The 22592-nt window shown below is 51.2% G+C and overlaps 1 protein-coding gene across 4 annotated transcripts in view; it reads right to left on the bottom strand.

The window, feature by feature from the left end:
- The window catches only part of TEX264 (testis expressed 264, ER-phagy receptor), a 29661-nt gene that overhangs the window by 888 nt on the left and 6181 nt on the right, over nucleotides 1-22592 (bottom strand). For all 4 annotated transcript variants that reach the window (XM_084752747.1, XM_084752745.1, XM_084752746.1 and 1 more), the window contains exons 4-5: nucleotides 15001-15222; nucleotides 2789-2957 (exon numbers count right to left, since the gene is read on the bottom strand). In XM_084752747.1, the coding sequence (XP_084608873.1) occupies nucleotides 2789-2957; nucleotides 15001-15222 (391 nt within the window). The remainder of the gene's footprint in view (nucleotides 1-2788; nucleotides 2958-15000; nucleotides 15223-22592) is intronic.

The following is a 22592-nucleotide window of genomic DNA, read 5'->3' as shown; positions in this document are numbered from 1 at the left end:
CCACATCCATTAAGGGCCACTCAGCCCCAGGGTGAGGAGCTGAGGGTAGAACAAAGGAGACCCAAATACCATTCATCCTAACCCTGAGTGGTTTGTCCAGGGACAGCTACAGAACACTGCCCAGGAGGCCGGAGGGCTGAAGAAAGGGCCAAGAGAACCATTCTGCAGACCATGCCCCCACAAAGCCTCCTCAAGGGGCTGTGGTATGCAGGACGCCAGCTGCCTCCTGGATCCCCACACAAAGGAGGAGCTGAAGCAAGAGGATGAAGAAATCCCGAGAACCACTCAACCAGTCGAAAGGAAGGAGAGCTAGGACGGATCAAACACTTCCAGGATTTTCTCATGTGCCTGAGTCAACCCAATGGTGCCCCTACCCACCAAGTCCTCACTCCAGCCGCTGGTGCTCTCTAGTCTGCCCCCGCTACCCCTAGTCTACCTTACAAGCGGTCCTCCGTACGGCCCGGCAGGAGCCACCCCTTGGCCCCTCTCTACAGGCCAGAGGCACTCAACGCAGGTGGCAGGTGGAAGGAGAGCTAAGAGCAGGGGCCACCACGTGCAGGACTCCAGACAGGGGACAGCCAACATGTCATCTGAAGAACAAGTGAAGACTGACAGCTGTCAAAGCCGTTAAACATCATGGAAGGTGAGGGTGGGCTGGCTTTCCCAGCTCCTGTCTCTATGGTTAATAAGGTCCTGAGCCAGGAGCAGTTTGGGGACTCTTGGTATCTGCATTGGCCTATAGCTGTCCCGTGAGCCTCAGCTGGGGCATAGGATGGTAAGGGTAAAACAATACGAGGGTCGGCTCCACTAATCCATTCTGCCTTCTGGGCCCTACTAGCAAAGGTGAGGTAAGCCCTAAAGTGTAGGCTTGCTGGCCCTGGCTCTCCCTTGCTGGGGCCTCTGGTATGGCTCCCACAGTAGAAGCACACCAGGAGAGCAGTGGGTTATGAGTCGTCCCACTAACCCAGGGGCAGGACCTTAGTTCCTCACTCACTCACAGTGTCCCAAGGGCTGCAGGTTGGAAAGGCACAAAGGAGAGGGATAATTTCTCCCTGACTCCATTACTGTCAAGTCCTGTCTACCTACCTAATGGCTCACCCAAGACCCTTCCCTTCCCACTCCCGGGTTAAAGTGATCAGAGGACAATGCCCAGGGGTACGTCCTGCATCTGCAGCCCAGGTTCAGAACATCAGATGGAGACGGCTGCTAGAGACGGATGGACACTATTTACAAAGGAGCTCTTCCAGGCAGAGGAGTGGTGCCCCTACAGCCCTACAGAAGGAGGTCCCCGGAAAGAGGACCCCAGCAAGGTAAGGAGCACCTAAATCCCTAGGGCTGCTGGGCGGAGGGGATGTGAAGCTACCACCTTTACCCAGCCCCTCCTCCTTCCTCTGCCAACAGCCAATGCAAGGAGATCAAATATTCATCGCTTCTGTGGAGCTAAATAATACATCAATGTAATAACAGGCACAAGGCAGCTAATCACCCCCTTTCACCTCCCAGTCCAAGTCAGGGCCCCAGCAGGGAGGCGAGGAGGGACAGGCCCAGCCTCGGGTGGCCAGGCACCCACCATGCACTGCTGTGTAAGTGGCATGCACCTGGAGAGTGGATGCCCTGGGTGTCAGGACAGCATCTGTCAGAAGTGGGCAGATCCCATAGCACCCACAGTTAGGAGTAGGCGGGCAGGATGGTGGGGAGGACAGGCCAAGGACCTCAGGGGTGTGGGAGCTGTGGCTGCAGCCAGCTGTATGTAGTGAGTGCCAAGCCGTCCTTTAACACTCCTGGCAGGCAGTATTTGGGAGGGAAGGGAACTAGGTGGGTGGGCCAAGGAGGAAGGAAGCAGAGGAAGGTTGTAGGAAGGTCAACGCACTCCTTTCGACTCCGGGGGCTGCCTGGGCTTGCTGACCTTGTGCCATGTCCAGTGCCCACAGTAGGGGCACAAAGAGTATCTGCCGGGCACTACCAGGCAGAAGGGAGCAGTACCCCATGGAGGTAATTAACTGGCAGATGAAGTTAACTGTGTTGGACACAAGCCCCAAGGGAGAGGAGACTGCTTCCCAGTACCCTCCCCGCATCAACCCCTGCCAACACATGTCTCTCTAGAGTGACCTTGGCCGCTGAAGACTGGATGGGCAGAAAGACTTCCAGAGAAGTAAAGGAGACGGACAGTGCCTTTCCCCACAGTCCTGTACTTCCCATAGACTTTCTGAGTCACATGACAGAACAGTCAAGGGTTGGGGCCCCTAGAATTACCTGGCATGTTACCAGTAGGGTTCCTTGCCCATGGGTGTCACACAAGATCATGGCAAGGTGGTGGAATCAGGCAAATGGCTTGTGGGCCTGAACCTGGGACATTCTAGCCACCAGCATGGGCTAGCTCTGAGGGCAAGGGCTCCAGAAGGGAGTCCTATGCTGGAGATAGGAGAATGCCCTGCTTCCTTCCTTACCTTCAGCCCTAGGTGAGTCTCACTTCTTGATGAGCCCCCACCCAGATGCCTTGCAACCAGATGCCCAGGATGGTAAGTATTCCTACTACATTTGAAGGGAATTCAGACAAGGTCTTGATACCTGGAAAACGGGTGTGGATCCACATCTATGTGGATATACATGTCTGGGAACACGCAATTCTACATGTGGGTCCTGGCATAAGGTATCACCTTCCTTCCTTTGCCAAGTAGAGACTACCTACACTGACAGCTCTGAACGAGGAGCTGCCTTACCTGTGCCCTTAGAGGTGCAGGAGAGGGACTCCAGGCGGGGCCCACCCTCTTTCTTCCACCTTTGGTACCTGTGCCATCCATCTGGGTGTCACTGGCCTCCACAAGCTCCCGGCATTTCCGCTCTGTCTCCTTCACCTCTGGCACGTAGAAATCTCCTTGCCGTGCCAGTGGGCACATGAAATGGATCTGGTCTTGCTGGTAGATCTCCAGCCGAGGGTGAGCACACAGCTTCCGCTCCTGCGGGTATTGCAAAATGTGAAATAAGGACTGTAGGGTCCCCACCAACTTGTCCCATGGGAAACCTGGCAAGTGTCCACCGCCTATGCCATCACAGGTCTCTTCCAAGTTTCAACCCCCTACTGAAGGGGACAAGTGAGGAGCCCTCCAAGAGCGGGGCCCTACACACCAGGAGCAATGGTCTCATGACCAAGAATCCTCAGATTAGCGTTCTAAGCCAGACGCTAAACCATCCCAGAAGCCTGGCCCTGCTAATCCTGTGTGTGTGTGTGTGTGTGTGTGTGGGACTGAATAACTGGTCTCACAGAGCACAGAGCAAGAACCCATAACTATGGCCCTTAGGCAGTTAAGCAAAGGTATGACTTTTCATCCTAGAACTTTCTGGCCTGACCCTTTCTCTCCCCTAAACAACGCTGACTGACACAAAGATATCAGATGAGGTCAGTGGCCCTGAAGCTGAGGCCTCCAGCCCCTGCCTACATATGCATAGACAAACTGCTTTTACCCAATTCCCATGGCTAGGTCTATGTCAAATTCTGGAACTATCAAATATGGCTCCTGAACTTCCTTACACCTGAGCCCAGGGTTTCTGCCAAAGAAGGAAAAAGCAGAATCTGAGCTGGAGGGAAGGTAGGACATGAGGTGACACTGGACATTACCTAATAGGCTAAAGTTCCAGCTTCTAGGGCCCAAGTTCTGACAGGCATTCTGCTCCCCTTTGCCTATTTCTTACCCCCTAGTGCATCAAAGCAGCAGACACATGCCAGAGCTACCCTAAGAACAGGGAGCAAGCGCCTCTCGATCCAGAATCTGCCCTCCCTCTCCTGTGATGGGGCGCAATTACCCACCAAGACAACTGTGAGGCCCCTGCCCTGTCACTGCTCACCTGCCAACCTTCACAACATGGCTATTTATAGCACCTGCCAGGCTCTCACCGTGAGCTCTAAAATGAGCCTTCCACTTAACAGTAATGAGAGACTTATTGCCTGGTTTGGAGAAGCCACTCCAGGACTCCACTTGTCCGCATGCCTGGCCAACTCAAAGGTTGAGGAACATCCTCCAATTAAAAAGAGCCCATGGATGGGAAAATGAACGGATAAGAAGTCTGAAAGGAGGTCCTAGCTAAGACCCTCAGTGCCAGCTAGAGAGACAGTATATCCAGGAGGCCAGACGGAGGTAGGTGGCCCAGCCTAGGTCGGCAGCAGCTCAGATTCAATCTCCATAAAAATACAGGCAAAGCCTTTCTTCTTTTTTTTTTTTTTTTTTTTTTGGTTTTTCGAGACAGGGTTTCTCTGTGTAGTCTTGGCTGTCCTAGACTCGCTTTGTAGTCCAGGCTGGCCTCGAACTCACAGCGATCCGCCTATCTCTGCCTCCCAAGTGCTGGGATTAAAGGCGTGCGCCACCACGCCCGGCCTTCCTCTTGAGTATCAATGCACCTAAACACAGAGGACAACACCCTAACCCTGATGTTTCTGAGGTCAGTGAAATACAGTCCTTATTTTTACTAGTTTTGACTCTACTCTTTCATGCCAATCTGGTTGCTCTCCAGGCCTCCTCCACATCCAGTCTCATGTCATTTCTATATATACCTTTTAGCCTTTTGTTTTGTTTTTGATGGTGGCCTTTGTTTCTGAACATGTTCACTAAGGCCCCAGTTCCCAGGAGAAGCCTGAGGACAACGACTGTCAGGGGACAGATCACACAGTCAAAGCCAGCACCTGATGGCTGAGGTCTGGCAAACCTGAGGGTGCCAGAGCCATGAGGGCTCCCGGAAGAAGGTCCAGTTCCTTCCCAAGTAGTTAAAAAGAATGAAGGGGCTCCTAAGTACAGTCAGAGCATGACCCTCACCAACGTCAAACTCTGATCATTTGGGAGGTTCAACTGACCGGATCAGAATGACTAGTGGCCATCTCAAGTCCAACAGTAAAGTCTGTGTCCATCCAAAGACTCCAGAGACAAGGAGGCTCAGACCCCAGCCCTGAGCCTTACCAAACTCATCCTACCTCCAACTTTCCTTCTGGAAGAGTCTGACAGTAATAAGGAAGAAGGGGTAGTGCTCTTTCCACCCTCTCTTCTAGGCTGGGCATCAGGGTGGGCAGCACCAGGCAGCCACCCTGTGCCACCTGTTCTGCCAGCCCCCTCATTGGCAGGCAGCTCTGTGGCTGCTCTGCGCATCTGCCTCCTCCGGAGAGCCCAGCTCTGAAGTTGCCTGGCTGTGGACAGCCTGTTACCATGGAAACTGCATCCTCCATCCTTGCCATCGCCTTCATCTCAAAGCCATCGGGAGAACAGAGGGAAGGGGGAGACAGAGGATGGAGAGCAAACTGTGGCCCAGCTTCAGTTCTCTGCCCACCCCTACCTCTTCACAGCCTCCTACACAGGGAGCAGAGCACCAACTGGCCCGGCCTGCTTCAGGCCTGGATCCAGCAGTGGCCCACCTCTTGCTACCTAACAGTCCTGGCCCTCTCTGCTGGAGTAAAGCATGAAGCTAATTAAAATCCCATTGCCTGCTCAACCCCAAATCGCGGTAACACATACTGGGTCCTGTCAAAACTCAGACTCAGGAGCAGAAGAGAAGGGGCAAGAAGGTGGCAAACAGTTAAAACCACTTTACCCCTTGTAGCTGTCCCTGCAGTCCTTCTAGGAGACCACTCTCCCCTCCGTGCTCTGCTCGCCAAACAGGAATGAGCCTAACGGGAACTAGGACTAAAGAGCAAGGGTGCAGAACCAGCATACTCCCTGTCCCTGAGTGATCAGGCAGAGAGAATAAGCCTTTGCCCTGTCGGCCAGGTGCAGCCTCCAGGGAAGAGAAGATGGCCATGGGCTTGCTCCTAGGTCTTCACTGTACAGCAGGAGTTGCTGCCCAAACAGCATGTCGATGAGCCAGGAGATATTGGAAAATCATTGGAGGAAAGTGAGGCCAGCTGCTTCTCCCTTGGCTAGCCCCAGGGAGCCCTTGGAGAGCAGACTGCCAATGGCCAAGGACACCAGCTCAATGCCACAACAACCTGGTATTGCTGGGAAAGGGAGCCTGGATAGGCCTGAAGCCCCAGTCAGCCTGGAAAACCATAGGCCAAGAAGCTAGAAAGAGGCAGAAGCAATCATCCCTCTTGGCCATGGGGCTATTGGTCATCTGAAAAACTCTCACCCTAGGGCAGCTCACTCTCCCTACAAACACACACACAGACCCACACAGCCTACTCCACCAAACGGGAGAGTCCTTCAGCCAACCATGCCAAGGTTTTCACAGGAACTGCTAGAACCTGGGTCCAGGAGTGCTAGTCCTTTAAACAGAAATGAGGAAGGGAGACTTGAGTCGTTAGAGTACCCCTCACTCTCACTCTGCCCTCCCCTAACACAGACTGCCTACCCAAAACTTCACCTCACAACATTACACAAGGCTACCATCTTTAGCCTCATCTCAGCCACCTTGGGAACTTACGCATCGCCTCAGGCTAAGTCCTCTTGGGCAAGAGTAAGTATATGCCTACATCACCCAGGGCTCCACAAGGCGCTGGGCTTTTTTTCTCTCAAGGTAGATCTTTCGGAATTCAGGGGTAGGGAGGTAAGAGAGAGGAACTTAACAGTTGACATCTACTGCTGTTCTCTCAGAGTATCAGCCAATGTGCTGGCTTCAGCTAGAGGTGTGGAGGGCAAGGAACAGAAGCAGGCAGGCCAGACTAGAAACAGGAGAATCTATCTCCCGGGTGCTCAAGGCCTACATCTGCTTAGAGCTAAGTGGCAAATGCCTCAAATGGGGAAGCCATGGATGCAGGTCAAGGACTGGGTCACACATCTCTTCCCTAAGCTCCAGGCCTGATGCATCCTTTTTACCTCTTGCTTTACTGGGCCTCTTTGCTCACCCTTTGCTGACCACTTTTAGACACCCCTCTGTACCAAGCTGGACAACCACGCAGCCACATAGGCAGCCAGCAGCTGTTGCATCCCACCCGAGGTGGCAGCTTCTCCTCGCTGGGGGAAGTGATGCATGCTCATTTTTAATTACATAGACACCGATAGGCTACCGCCTGCACACAGCGGTCCTCACAAGTGGGGGCTCAGACCCTGGAGGTCCCTCAGGCAGCCAGTCTGCATTGCGTGTGCAAAGTGCTTGGGGGAGGCACAGCAGGGAAGCTGCAGCACATTGTTATTATTCTGCCCAGGAACTTCCGTCAAACGTCCCTCTCCATGGCTCCCCCTCTAATCTCCACCAGACTTCACAATAGCTTCTGGCCCAGAACCTAAACCCGTGTCACGTCCTGGGGAACCCCAATGCCAGCAGGGATGGACTATTGAAGGGCTAGAGGAATATTTTCTTCCCTTCCCTCCCTTCCCCTCCTCACACCACCGTACCCTTGTTCAAAGCCTTGAAAAAATACAAACAAAGGAGACAGGGAGGGGGGAAGGGACAGAGGTAGCAAAGAAAGCCCCAGACCGGTATCTAGAATCCTAGCCTAAGCGACTGACAAATAGGTGGGTTCTTCTTGGCCTCTCAGTGTCTCCAATTATATATATAAAATAAACAATAAAACTTTAAGAGAAGTGAGAACTAGGAAAAACAAAACACCATTATTTAAAGACAAGGTACTGCTTATGTGGAAAACCACAAAAGAACGGGTGATGGATGGGCCTACCATAAACATCAGTAAACACAAAGCTCACTGAAGGACGGCCCATTTCTTTGTGCGCCAGACAACAAATTAGAAAAACACAACAGAAACAAGAAATCAAGACCTTCTTAGAATTAGGTTTATCCTGGGGCCAACCTGGGAGCCTCCTACTGGCAGGGGATGACAGAGGAGCTAGGCAGGCTGGGCCAAGCCTGGGCAAGAGCCTGGGGAAGACTGTAAAAGGGGGAAAGTGTGAAGAAGCAAGGTGGGGAGTGGGGTGCTGTGCCTGGCACCCCAGCCTGCTGTGCCTACTGCTGCTGTTGCCTGAAGACTTTTCATTTTCACCTCAGAGCCGGCAGCTTGCCACACAATTTACACTTCTGTTCATCTCCCCGGTGCCACCCAGGCCCTAACTTCCCAGGTGGCTCATGGAGGGGGTGCTCCATGCCAGTCAGGTATTAGGATGTGCTGGTGACTAAGGAGCAGAGAAATTATGACTGCCTAGAAGCAGGTACATGGGGCATAGATCCTCATATATACTGCTACGTGGACAGACTAGGAAGCCTTGGGCTTGCAGCCATGTCCAGGCTTTCCTTCTTCTCGGACACAAATGGCCAATATGAAACCCTAGTTCAGCCCTGCTCTAGGCTTTCTGTTCCCTATGGAAAGGGGCAGAGGGCTAGGGAGCCTAGGATGAGTATCCCATGGGCACTCAGCCAGAACTCTGGGTGGGTCAGCCACAGGGTACCAGGGCTCTACCTTCCAAACTGGATGCTCCTGATGATAGCCCTCCTACGAGAGCTTACACGGTCTACCCTTTCTCCAAGATTCAGCCACTCTGCAGTATTTATGTAGTCAAGGACCTTGAGCCATGCTTAGCTCACAAGCTGATAAAAAACGTTGCTGACTGATTATCCAGCAGCAGGAAGGCTGCTCAGTGCAGATGGAGTCATGAAGCCAAGTACCTGGAAGCCAGAAGTCAGGAAACACCAGAGGGTAAGGATATGTGGGTAAATGGGGTAGAGAAAATGAAAGAGGGGAGAGGAGAGAAGGCAGCATTCCAACTGGCACTCTGACCCCTTCTCCACCTCTCAGGGAAGGTCTTCCTTCCTGCCTGATTAGACTCCTTATCAGCGAGTGTCATCAAAGGGCACCCTCATTCTGTTCCATGAAAAAGTTCCCTCCTCTGAATCTTGTCTTCTCCCTAGTCCCAAATCCCAAGCTTTCTGGAGGAGACCAACAGAATTCTTCCTTGGTAAGTCCCATCTGCCTAGGAAAGGTGTATTCTCTCTGAATTGGTGATGGTCCAAGTAAGTAGCAGCATCTAGACAGCCTCAGCCCCGAGGTCCTACAGGGCTGCCAGGCGACAACACCCACGCTGGGCTCCCACACCACCCCAGCAAAAGCTGGCTTTGTATTTTCATTCCTGGGCGGGCGGGGGGGGGGGGGGACGGAAGGGATAAACCCAGAGATCCTAAAGAGGGAGACGTCTAGCATGCCGTGGTCCCTGCGTACCTCAAGCTGCAGAGATCGTTCCCTGAGGGGTACCAGGAGAGCCTTTGCATGTGGGAAGGTCTCTTTTGTTTCAGTTTTCAGCTTGGGGTGGCTGGAAATAAACAGCTACCACCACTCTCAGCTAACTTCTTTTTCTCTTACTTACTCTGGCTTTAGCTATGACCTCCAGTTCTTCCTTGTCATCTACCAGCACCTAAGTGTCCTGCTCTGAATCCCAGCCTGGACACTGTCTCTCAGATGGCATACCTCTTGCCTTGATGGCAGATACTCAGATAACATCTGTGGCTCTGCGGTATTTGCAGGAGCCAGCCTGATCTTTTGGACATAAACTCTAGCGCTCCTCCTGGGCACTCTAGCCTCAGCTGGATTCTGCTGGACCTGTCTCCCCTACTAAACAACACTGCCTATCTATCCTTACCCCATCACCAAATGGCTGCTTGTGCCTCTCCCTCCCCTTCCCACCCCCACACTCCCAGACATGGCTGAGCTCTCAACAGGGAAACGGGAAGGCTCTGGGAGCTTGTCACCTATCTTATGCCCCGCTCTCCATGACGGAGCTGGCCAATCAGCAGGCTGTAGCTCTGCCAGGTGACCTGGCTCTACAGACCCGGTGAGAGAATCCCAGGAATGGAGCAGCCTCAACCACACTGATGGTGAGGACATCAAGTCCAATAAGGTGCCTGGAGCAGCTGTGCTCAAAGCAGCTGCAAGGCCACCATTAATGAGTGCCTGCTGGGAAAATGGGCAGGCGGACCAGCAGCCTCAGGCTCCAACACAACCACCCCTGCTGAAGACTGAGTGTCAAGCTGGCGCATGTTACTGTCATCCCAGGCCCATGCCAAGTATAGCCCAAGTTCACAAGTCTTCTGCTCTCAGTTCCACTCCACTCATGGCTGCATTCAGCCAGGCTTCATCCCCTGACCTTAGGTAACCTCCCCTTCTCTACGTGGGCATACTTGCTTTAATGAAGAAACCATGATTGTTTTCTAAGTAATCGCCACGCTCAGAACAGTGCCATCCAAAGGAAGGCTCAGCAAATAACTCTGAACAAGAGACTAAGCTGAGATGTCAAGAAGCCTCCACCCTACCCTTTGATTTTTGGTGCTACAGAAGGAAATGGCCTGCGTATGCTAAGCACATGCCCCATGCTGGGCCATACCACTGCCTAGCTCCTTACTAAAATAAAGCTTGAAACTCTGTCATATTAGCAGGGCCAAAGTGGTAGCCAAGGAGAGATGACCAGATCTCAAATTTCCCACAGGGCTCCCTCAACCCACAGCCAGTGCCTATAGATCTCCACTGGTGTTCTGGACCCAGCCTTACCCACTAACTCCCTCCCTCAGAGATGATGAGGCAGGCTAAGGAGACACAAATACAGGGTTCGGAGTGGAGCCTAATGGGCAGAACCAAGGTTCTGAATAGGCTGCTATAAGCTCCATCCAGTTCACTGGGCTGACTCCCTTCCACAGGCACCACCAACTATCCCCACCACTTAAAAGAGTTCCGTTCCGTTACCTCAGCTTGAGACAGACAAGCCTCCATTCAGCTCCAGTCTCGAATCAGAGTGATGCTTCTCCAGAAACAAATGGTGTCCCTTTGCTCTACTTACACCGCAGCTACACGGCATCTTCAGAATCCAGAATAGTCATGTGCCTGGCAGGGGTGGAGGGGGGATCTTCCCAGTGGTTCATCTCAACTAGTACAGAAGTTTGCAAACCAGCTGAGGCTCAGAAACCCTCTTCCAGACAAAAGGCTAAGACGTCCACTGCATTAAAGAACCCTTAGGCTTTGCTATTACAGTTGAAACAGGAGGGATCCATGCTGCCAGCCACAGGCTACCTCAGTACAGCCTTTAGCTCCCACCCCAGAGCAGTGTGAGAAGCATGGCCTGTGTTGCCTCTCACTCTTAAGCCCCTGTCAGAGCCACCCAACCAATGCATTTGTCCCAGGGCACAGTCCCCCCGTAAGGATCCCTACCACCTTTTCTGGCAACTCCTCCTGTATATGTCTTCCCAACACTATAGCGAAATGACTACATCTGATTTCTGGGGCCTGCCTACTACCAGCCATAGTATGAGCAGCCCCATTTTCATAAAGTTGGGAGAAGATGCTTATGTAATTTTTTGTTTTACAAGGGCCTCCCCTGGGAACACCTGACTATAAAAGATCCTTGGGAAAGGGGTTTATGGAAAAGATTCTGGACTTTCCTGAAGGGGAATAGCATGGGGCAGGGTAGACAAGTGGCTCGGTCAAGTATAATCTCTGAATGATCCCTATCAACTGCTATAGCCAGTCATGAGCCATGGCCCATGCCAGGGACCTTTCGTACACAATCCCACACACAGGAACCTATTCTCACCATTCAGTCCTGAGGCTGCGAGTGACTGATGCCTTCCTTGGACACTTAAAAATGTTAGTTTTTAAGTGAATTTGGGGGCCTTTGCTCATTGCTCTAGGCTTATATCTGAACCATATCTTTTCTGTAGTCTTGTAATTTTAGGAAGTTCAGTTTCCTCCTGCAGCTGCAAGAAGATGCCTCTTGCCCCAGAGACTACCTCCCTGTACTTCAATGAAATAGCCTGGCCAAGGTGGGACATCCTCTACATACATAGCTGGTCACATGGTACCCAGGTAGCCCTTACACAGGCTGTCCCAGAGCATTCAGACTTGGGGTTTCTAGTAGTATTTCTGAAGGCAGGAATTCCAGCTTCTACAGCTCCGTCTGCCAGGTTGCCAAGCTGAGGAAGGCTGGCCAGAGACTGTTACGCAGATTGCAAATCACCTAACCCACAACCCCCCATCTTAACCTCTGTGGCAGCAGGTGAGACTGCCAAGCCAGTGTCTGTCTGTCTGCCTGCCTGCCTGCCTGTCTCTGTCTCTCTGTCTCTCTCTGTGTGTGTGTGTGTGTCTCTCTCTCTCTCTCTCTCTCTCTCTCACACACACACACATTGCAGCAGCACACCCAGATGAGCCTTCCTCACTCTTCATGAAAGAGTGCTGATGGCCGCTGTCATTTCATCTGAATAACGTTCACAGCAATCTGGAATCCAGAGAGGACAGTAAGCGAGAGAGAGAGAGAGAGAGAGAGAGAGAGAGACAGACAGACAGACAGACAGACACACACACACACACACACACACAGAGAGAGACAGAGAGAGAGAGACAGAGAGAGAAAGAGAGAGAGATGGACAGACAGACAGACAGAGAGGTGTGTGTGTGTGTACACACACAAAGTCAATAGCAGTCAATGGGGTTGGGAGAGTCACAAGCGCTAGAAATCTCATTAGTAGCCTTTCTCTGACCACAGGGCAGGGGCAAGAATGCAGGGGTGGGAGGCAGCCTCACTCTCTGTTCTGCCTCTTATGCTGAGAGGCACAGGGCTACCTCCTGTAGATTACAGGTTGTGGCCATCCAGCCTTTTTCATCTCCCCCTCATCTTAGTTCTCCAGAACCCAAAGTCAGACTTAAGCACAGGACAAGGATGACCCTCCCTCACCCAGCTAAACCCCCGGCTTTTTCTCCCTGCCCCCACCCTTGGAAAATAGAGACCAGAGCACAGCTAACAGGCTCCCACAGGAGGAGGAGGAGGGAGGGCTTTCATCAAAAAGATGACGTCAAAACCAGCCAACTTGTGAAGCAGTCAGGGGCCGGGAAATTTGGACAAAGGTGTCTAAAAATAAACGCCTGAAGCCAGGAAAAAGCTTTGGTGGCTGAGTCGCTTGCCACCATACCACACGCCATGCACCCTGTTCTGAGCTCTGGAACCCAGGAAATGTCTTCCTGACGATGCTCCTCCAGATCAGCCATCAAGACTGAGTATGACGTAGACAAAACAAGATGGAAAACACTACACACCAGCTCTCCCAGGGGTGAAATGAATGGTGAAGCCTTGAGGTACCGTGCAGAACAGGCCTAGGACATTTGTGTCTCACTTCCTGCCACCTTGCCAGCCCTTCCCATCTCCACTCCAGCCTGGGCCCCCAGAAGCACACCTTCTCCAGCAGAGCTCCAGGCCACTCCCTTCCAGCTCACAAAGGAAACATGGCCGTGGCTGTGTCCTCCCTAGTCTCTGACCTACCGCCACAACAGACATCACTGCCACTCAGTCATTCCCACACCACATGCAGGCATCCAGCAGCTCCACTGTCAGCTCACAGAGCCAGTTTTCCACAAACCACGTACTCTTTTAGATTGCCACAGTCCAGTGGAGAGCAGCACTATGCTTTTAAGAACCTTAAGAAAGAACAGTCTCTGTGACACCCCCACAGCGTCCCTCCTCTAACAGCCAGCTCAGCTTTAGTCCAACAGTTTTACCACAAAACAGACTACCAGCCTCTGCGCTGCTTCTGTGTTGTTAAAGTCACTGGCCCAGCGACTTATGGCATAGAAGAAAGTAAGGCTGGCAACCCAATCTGTCTGAGGGAAGGAGAAGGGGCCGCTAGCCTGGGGATGTTTCCACTCTGATCCTGACTGCATTCCGGGCCCCACAACCGACGCTCGGGGATGGGCAGCCCACCTTGAACACACGGCTTCCACTGAACACTGCACTGACTGTTAGACTTCTTTGGGTTTTTGTTTGGTTTGGTTGGTTGATTCAATACTGCTGGATTGAATCTAGGGCCCCATACAGCCTTCAAGCTTTCTACCACTGATACACAGAGACACAGAGAGAAATATATTTATATTTCTTTGAGACAAGACCTCTTTATGTAACCCAGGTGGGCCTCAAACTCTAGGTCTTTCTGCGTCAGCATCCCAAGACGCTGGGATTACAGGAGTGTGCCACCATATCCCCTACTACACTCAGATCAAATCTGTGCCCCTTGCCAGGAGTGGGGTGGAGCATACCTGTCATCTGAGAACTTAGGAGGTAGAAAAAGGAGAATCAGACACTCAAGGGTAACCTCAGCTAGCTACATGATACCCTGCCTCGGGATGGGAGATGGGGAGCCAACAAAACCAAAAACCCCAAGCAAGCCCATTGTGCTCACAATCACCTGCACCGCCTGTAACAACAGTTTTACCTTCTGTGCAAAGGCTCTCCTAGGACTCCACCCTGACGTGACCTGCTATCTTTAACCACCCTGCCTAAGTGGGTCCCCTGACCCAGCTTATTTCCTAGCATTTATCCCATATTTATCTTTAACCCTAATTGTACATGACTCTTTCACACACTAGTCTTCACACTGTGCCCTCAAGAGCACTCAGCACAGAGATGCTCTGTAAACAATTACTTCTAAGCCCTAACTATAATCCTTTCCTTAGCTCCCAGGCCTCTCATATCCGAAGGAGGAGTGTAGACAGGACAAGTTTTCAAAATGTTTGTAGACAGAGAAGCCAACATTACTTCCTTCCAGGTTATAAATGAAGGAAGCAGAGCCTGCCACTGCTGTTCAAGTCCTGGGGATGGGTTGGCAGGGGGACACTGGCAAAAGTAGTAACAAAAGACCAGGGTGACATATGGCCACTGAAAACTCTTTTTTTTTTTTTTTTTTTTTTTTTTGGTTTTTTGAGACAGGGTTTCTCTGTGTAGCCTTGACTGTCCTGGACTCGCTTTGTAGGCCAGGCTGTCCTCGAACTCACAGCAATCCGCCTGCCTCTGCCTCCCGAGTGCTGGGATTAAAGGCGTGCGCCACCATGCAGGTTAGGGACAGGGTGAGGACAAAGACAGAACCAATCTGACCACATCACGGTTCTGAACAAGCTCCTGCAGATGGTCTGACCCCAAGATCTTAAGTATCTGAAAGAGATGCCAAAAGTCTCTGGCAACTTCTCTAGCTACCTAGGTGCCTGATCCACGACGGCCTCAGAAAGTGGCTCACTTCAAACCACTTGTCCCTCACATCCTGGGCAGTCCTCTCAGTTCCCACCCAAGGGACCCGAGTGTCCACCCTCCACACACTACACCCATGTCTCACCTTGATGTAGGTGTCCAAAGCAGGATGGACGCGGCGGGCAGCCAGCCAGATGGACATGGGGGTGGTGTAAGGGAAGGTGGCTGTCACCACATGGCTAGGTGCTGGGAAGGAGAATACCTTGAAGCCAAATTTCTGATAGAGGTGGATGAGCTCAGGCGAGGGCGACTCCTCCCCCTCGCTCAGGATGCTGCCTACTGCACAGCGGCACTTCTGAGGAGGCACCTGTGGAGGCAGAGCATGGGGTCAGCACCATACAAAGGAAGGAGGTCTTCAGAGCTAAGGCCCTCTGCTTCTGGGCTAACTTAGGCCTGAGGAACCACCTGCTACAGAGCTCTAGACACCAGGAGGGAGCTGGCCATTTCCCTAACAAAATCAGCTATGGCTCATGTGTATGCATCCTGCTGCAGAACCCTCATTCATTCCTTCAACACACAAGCTAAGCTGTATACATGACTCAGGAGTCATAGTAAAACAAAGAGGAAAGAAAAGGGAAGGCAAGACAAGACTTGGTGTCTACCCTAGAGGAGCCTTGGGGAGGGAAGAACAAATGTATCTGAGCTGTCACCCTCTACACAGCCCATTATCAGCAACACTGCCAAGGGCCCTCCAAACTCCTGATGTTACCTTCTGTGGGTCCCAGCCTCAGAGGGCCTCCAGCAGGACTGCAGATAGCTGATCCTAGGATCTGGAGCCAGCACAGCCCAATTAGCTTATTTCCCTCCTATCTCCCAGAGGAGCAAGCTTCACTAACAGAGAAATCATGATAAGCAAGGCAGCAGAACTGAGGGGTGGGAACAAAGAAAAGAGCCTATTACAGCTGTCTTCCCTGGTTGCCCCCATGGAAACAAGTATGTTAATGTACACAGTGGAACACACGGGGTGGGGCTTTAGCATTTGCTGTGGAGGGTCAGGATATGAGATAAAAACTTAAGAAGGACCCTCCTCTAGGTTCACGGGTAGAAAAAGCAACCACCACAAGGGCCTCTAGATCTTTCCCACCTAAAACCTGCCCACTTTTCAAATCCCTTCCTGGTTCTACTCCACGTTGCTGGTTCCCCCCCCCTCACCCCTCATGTCTCTCAGTCCCTAAGGAATATACGTTCTAGTCTACTCCTCTCTCCGCTAACAACCCTCTGTCCTCTGGCTCCCACCAGCCGGAAGCAGTGAGTTCTGAGTTTCCAGCATTTCCTAGAACTGACACACAGGGCTAGTGCTCACTGCTGGCAGCAGGTGGCGATAGTCTGTCCCATCTTCTGTTTCCATGTCTACTATTTCCCAGCCATCTGTGTGCAGCTCTAGGCCCCCAGGGGAAGGGGTTCTCAAATCCAGGGCATTTAATACAGATCTTGTGCCTCAATTCTGGGTTCTTCTTGATCTTAAGGCACCACTCAATTCTTCCCCCACCAGGGCCTACGGGCCTCGACATTTAACGGGACAGCCCCTCCCTCCACTCACTTCCCCGCCAAGCTCACTTAGTCAGCACACTAAAGCTTATTATGACGTATCTACTTCTACCGCCCCATTTTAGTCCTTTTAACACCTGTCACGATCCCTGGGAGAATTCTTAGCCCTGAGCCACGGCTTCTACTCTGGCAACCTCTCCCTCTGCCTTAGAATTACACTTTTCTGGGGATGTGGACACCTGCTCCAGGCTCTGACCTCTAAGCATACCCTAGGGAGTTAGCCAACTCTCAAGTTCTAACCATGCCGCTTCCCTGGAACAAATGGCAGCAATCGTAACTTAAGAGCTTTAGTGATGGGCTGGAGAGACGGCTCAGTGGGTAAGAGCACTGACTGCTCTTCCAGAGGTCCTGAGTTCAATTCCCAGCAACCACATGGTGGCTCACAATAATCTATAATGTGATCTAATGCACACTGTGTACATAATAAATAGATAGATAGATAAATAAATCTTTAAAACAAAAGTTTTAGTGACAGGCAATATAAATGCAGTGTGGCCAGGGGTGAAACCTGAGTCAAAAATCCCTGGCTTCTCGGAGCACAGATTCCTTGGTATTTCCTTATGGGCTTTCATATGCAAAGAGATAACTCACAAATGCTTGGCGCTGATGAAATGCGCCATAACTATTTTGGTTATTCATAGCAGTAACAAGGTCCCAATAACAGCTCCCTGGCCTCGAAAGCCCATCCACCCTAACTCTGAATGCAGTCCTTCCCTGCCCATCGTCCCATCCTTCAGGGTCAGTGCCCTTTTGAGGAGCATTTCATGGTGGCTTTGTAACACCTTTCCTCTCTCCAAACTTCTTCCAAAATTGTGTCGTCTTGTCCTTTTCAAGACTGTTTAGCCTTGAGCCCCTTCCGGTCCACTCAAACATGACGCTGATGCAGTACCACATCTTGTCTCTAGATGGTGCACCCGCACCACTTACACCCTAAGAGTTGCTATGGCCGCACAGGCAGGAAGTTCCCACAGGCCAGAACTGACTGACAGGCCAAGGAATAGTACCCAATGCCAATGTATGGTATGCTAGGAGGGAGGGAGGGAGGGAGGGAGGGAGGGAGGGAGAGAGAGAGAGAGAGAGAGAGAGAGAGAGAGAGGGACGGGGAGGGAGGGAGGAAGGGGGAGAGAGAGAGAGAGAGAGAGAGAGAGAGAGAGAGAGACAGACAGACAGACAGACAGACAGACACAGAGACAGAGAGACAGAGACACACGGGTTAACATAGGTTAGAGGGAGAAATGAGTGGAAAGTCACCTGTCACTTGATCTTTCCTCTTTATCCCCTGCCTGCCTTAATTTGGGTTCCAAGGGCTTTCCTGAGATCACCTCAGCAGGCCTCATGGAACTACCAACTAAACACTCTTTTTACTCCAAAAGACACCTGAACACATGACTAGAACCCACCAATGATGCCCAGTTCACGCCTATGGCAAAACTAAACTTCCAAGCCAAACAGGCCAGGCTCACCTCAGGAGCAGGAGTCATGAGGGCTAGAGCCCAGATGGGCCAGCAGCCACTGGGTACGTGGCAGAGGGAGGGGCAGAACCCAGCTCTGGCCCAGCCCGCCTTGCCAGCCTTCTCTCCCACCACACCCCCATATACACCCACATGTAGCTATTTGTAGCCAAACATGCCACGTCTTCCCATGCTGCCTGCCTTTGCGTAAGCTACTTCCTCTTCAACCTATTTGAGTCTTCTTTCTGGAAAACTCCAGTTCATACTGCAGGACTCAGCTCAACTCCTCTCCTCAAAGCCTTATACTAGTCCCCTGGGATCTACCACTCCTCTCTGACCCCAAATACACACCAGTGGAACAGTCTTCTACTGCACAGTAATGAAGACTTCGCATTTCTCCCCCACCACTCCAGGCCTCAAGGCAGAAAAATCTAGATACTACTCAGAAAATTCCTTGTGTGTGCGTAACATCGGAGCATGTGTGAACACAGCCGTTCACACAAACCCTGCCCACGATCAAATCACCTGGCGGAAGGGAGTGCTCTTCTCCAACGTAACACAGAGCAGTATGGAACACACGAGCTCTCTCTGACTCAGTCTTTGTGTCTCTCTTCCTCCAAGCTCCACAAGTAAGGCCATTATTTGCCCCTTCCGTACTCTGACCAGTGCTTAGAGGGTCGTGTAAGAGATCCCACGGTAATCCTACCACCTGCTAAGTAGTACACGCCAAGCCAGAGCTGGAAAGCAGCAGAACCAGGTCACCAGCAAGGAGACAGGACAGCTATGAAGACAAGCCAGGAAGTAGCAAAGTTGGTCCAATAGCCATGACCTAGCACAAGACAAAAGCCTGGGTCCCCTGTTGGTCTGCTTCTACTCATATCAGACATTTCTGTGGAGGATCTGCGACTAGAACACCAGCCTGAAACCACACTAGGGAGACAGGACAATGCCAGAATCATCACCACCTTGAGGAAAGGCAAGTCCACCCAGGACAGACAATCAAAACCAAGACTACCAAGGAAGAGGCAGGGGCATGCCAGGCTTTAGCACATCTTCAAGGTATACAGGCCCCAGTACTGTTAAGAAGAGGGTAGCCCACTGCCCCTACCAGAGAGGTCTCTGATAACCAGTGAAGAGAGTCTTCTAAGGTGTTGCCTGGCAGAGACTGCAAAAGTGTAGGACTAGGACAAGATTGTTATCTTTCAGAATTCAGAAAAGAGAAATTATGTCATCTGGCCCACTGGGTTCAGCAGAAATGGCCAACCTCAGGCCACAGCCTATGACACCAACAGGGATAAGTAAAACATCTATCTGTCCAAGCTCAGCGAATGCCCTGATCTGTCTCATGACAGCTCTCAATCAGTTACCAAGGCAAGGCAAGAGTGACAGAGCCCTGTCATTAAAACACAGTGGTACCTCCCAATCACAGATGTATACTGGGCCTCCTTTACCTAGAGCTAGTTAGTGTCCAGGTCAACACATCAAGCCATGTGTTCAATTTCCCTGGTATGTGAAGGAACATGGGGTAGCAGCCAGCTAGAATATGGGCTGCTGCTCATACTTAAGGCTTAGAAGGAAGGAGGAAAGGAGTCATTAGGATGTCACCTCTAACAGAGCTTCTGGGGCTTTCTGGGAGTTCCTATCTTTAGTTCCTTAGGAACTTTCTCTCCTACTCCCAGAAGCATACCCCCTCTGATAGCAGGCACCTAACAAGGCCTCACCATTCACTGCTTTGCACACACAAGCTCATCAAATCCAAATGGCTTTGTGTGGTCAGTTGGTACTGTTCTTAACTTTGTTCCTAAGGCCCAGGATACCAAGTTACTCAGCAAATGTCCCACAGCAAGGCAGCGTTGGGGTCAGGGTTCAAGCCTAAGCAGACAAGCTCTGGAATTGCAACATACAACCCACAATCACCTGGGAACTTGAGGAGTCAGTCCTAGCTATAAACACACAACAGCCTTTCCCTGAACTGTGTCTTCTCAGACTCAGGCCACCTGGAGCAGGTGCCCCCGAAGGCTTGAAAGCTCAGTGGTACAAGGCTCACAGCCAGGGCTGCTCTAGGGACCAACCACTGGGCCTTTGCCTCATCTAATGCCACAAAAATAAAACCTGGGATGGGGGGAAGATGTATATAGCATGAACAAGGTCCTGCGTTCAAAATTCAGCACCCCCAAAAAGAAAAACAAAAACAAAACCCTGAGATAGAATTCTTTATCCCCGTTTGATAGATGAAACAGACTCACCAAGAGGCCAAGTGACTCACATCGATCACGCGCTGGGAAGCAGCTGGAGCCCTGATTCAGACCTAGAAGGGTGACTCTAGAGTTCTCTCACTTTACCTCCCAAGGGCAGCTCTACTTGGCAGAGAGGAGCTCACCTTGCGAGTCCTCTCCCACACGTAACTTACTACAGAGCTAGCTCCATCTGGCAGAAAACATCCACAGGCTAATTGGAATAGGGACAGCGTGGGTCCTCAGGAAACAGCAGCTCAGGCCATCTTTCCACTGCTCTGCTGAAGAGGTCAGTCCTGGGAAACTTCACCTCCTTATCCCTCCCCAGGTTACATGCCTTAAGGGTAGGTGGCCCCAAACCCCACTGAGCCGTGAGGAGGGTGGGTACAGACTGAATTCAGGACTCTTAAAACTCTTGAAACTTGGTGGTTCTAGACCTTGATTCTTAATGGACTAATGGAAAGAGAGAGGCACAGTATTCTGTAAGCCCAGAAGGTCATTCCATGCCTGAGAGAAGCACAGTAGTAAATGGAGCAGCAGATCCCATCTCTCTAGACCAGGTCAATACAACTAGCTACACACCCTCTTCTGGCCTCACCTAGGCTACCACAATGGTAGACAAGCAGGTTGCATAAGCCCCAAACAGCAGAGGAAGGTATGTGGAAGGTATGACAGGAGGTGGCAGATGGGGCAGACCTACAGGAAATGGTGACAGCACCTAGCCACAGTGGCCAATCTGCAGGCCAGAGTGGTCAGGGTTAAGTGAGGTATGCAAGCTGTTCCCACTTCTTCATTTCCCTACAACACAGAAGGCCTCCCGAGGAATGAATCCCAGCACAGGAGCCTAAAGTCAATTTTCAACTCTCCAGCACCCAACTTAGAAAGAGGGCCGAGAGCAGAACGGTTCTTCCTAGCCAGGACCCTTCTCTCACAAGAGGCAGTGTGCAAGAGGCAGTGTGAACCATTAGAAATGGGAGGTAGGGCAGGTCTGTGACTGTGGCCTCTGGAACTCACTCCCACCCACCTTGAAGAGGAAATGGCTGTACTCCATGAATGTCGGCCACTGATGAAAGCAACACCTGTGATCCGTATCAGGCTTGTCCACTTTCTGACATGTTGCCTCCCCCTACCCTTTACCCACAACGACGTCAAGGCTTTCAGGGTCAGGGAATGGAATCCTTCCTCCTGCCTCACAGAAACCATCTGTTCAGGCCTCATATTTTCCTTCCAACCAAGGCTCTAGGACAAAGGGCTCAAGTAGCAAATGATATGAAAGAATTTACAGCAAATGCGACTGTCCTGCCTTGGAGGTGTCTCTTCTGCCATTTTTCTAGACTCATATTAGACAAAGTGGAACTTCCTAAGCCTTTCCCAGGAACCATTCTCCCTGTTGTACAGCTTGGGGTAGGAATGGTCATGTCTAGGGAGCTGCCAGCTCACACCTCAGCAGAGCGAGCAATATTTAAAAGCCAATAGCTTTACTCACAGCCTGACAGTATCACTGCCTGCCCACACTCACAGAGACAACCATCTGACTCCTTGGACTGTGTCAGGAGGATTGAAAGAGATACACCCAAGAGGTCCGCCCACATCCTCTTTCCCCATATACACATTCATGACGACCACTGATAGCAGAGGCAGCTAGGAAGCGGCAAACATGGGTTATCAGCTTTTCTAAGGAATGAAACATGGTTTTATTTCTAGCGTCTCCAAGTTCCTAAAACCCTCACTGCAAGTAGTTCTGAACTCTAAGTGTTCGTCAACTATACCTCATGGTCTCCATGGTGCCCCAGTGTTAAGCACAGAGCCAAGACTCAACTATTATTGACTAAAACAAAAAAGATTGGTACCTCATTCATGCTATCTTCACCCCAGTCTTCCTTCCCTGCCGTACCACTGCATAACTATTGTGCCTCTCACAATACCAGGATGTGGACCAGGTGGTCTGACAGATGGCTATGAACACCTGAATCCTGGGAGTTCACGATTTTCTAGATCTTTTACACTCATCACTGGATAAGCCAATGTCTAGCTCAGGAGCACACAGAGTCCTAAGGGTCTCGGTGCCATCACATGAGCATGCCAAAGTATACGCCTGCTTCCATCAGTACCTTCCAGAGTTACCCAAGTTAGGAAAGTGCAGAATCAAAATGGTCACTTTAACCTCTTCATTTATCTTCTAGGTTGACCAGATGTCCACCGCCAGGTCAGTCATGAGTATTTTCATGGCTGACCAGATGTGCACTGCCAGGTCAATCATGAGTGTTTTCACCACCCTTTTTGGTTAAACATCTGTTAAGAACCATGCGCTGGGGTGAACACCTTACTTATATCACTTAAGTGAATTTTTGCCAGCCTATCTATGAAGGACACATTTTTATCAGGATGTTGCAGAAAATAGGAGTTCAGAAAAGCTGTGATATGCCTAAGATCACACAGGAAAA

The sequence above is a fragment of the Acomys minous genome, assembly GCF_964271855.1.
Source record: "Acomys minous genome assembly, chromosome: 13".
NCBI lineage: Eukaryota > Metazoa > Chordata > Mammalia > Rodentia > Muridae > Acomys > Acomys minous.
Note: the sequence above shows the minus strand (reverse complement) of the source record. Positions and strands in the feature narration are given on the sequence as shown.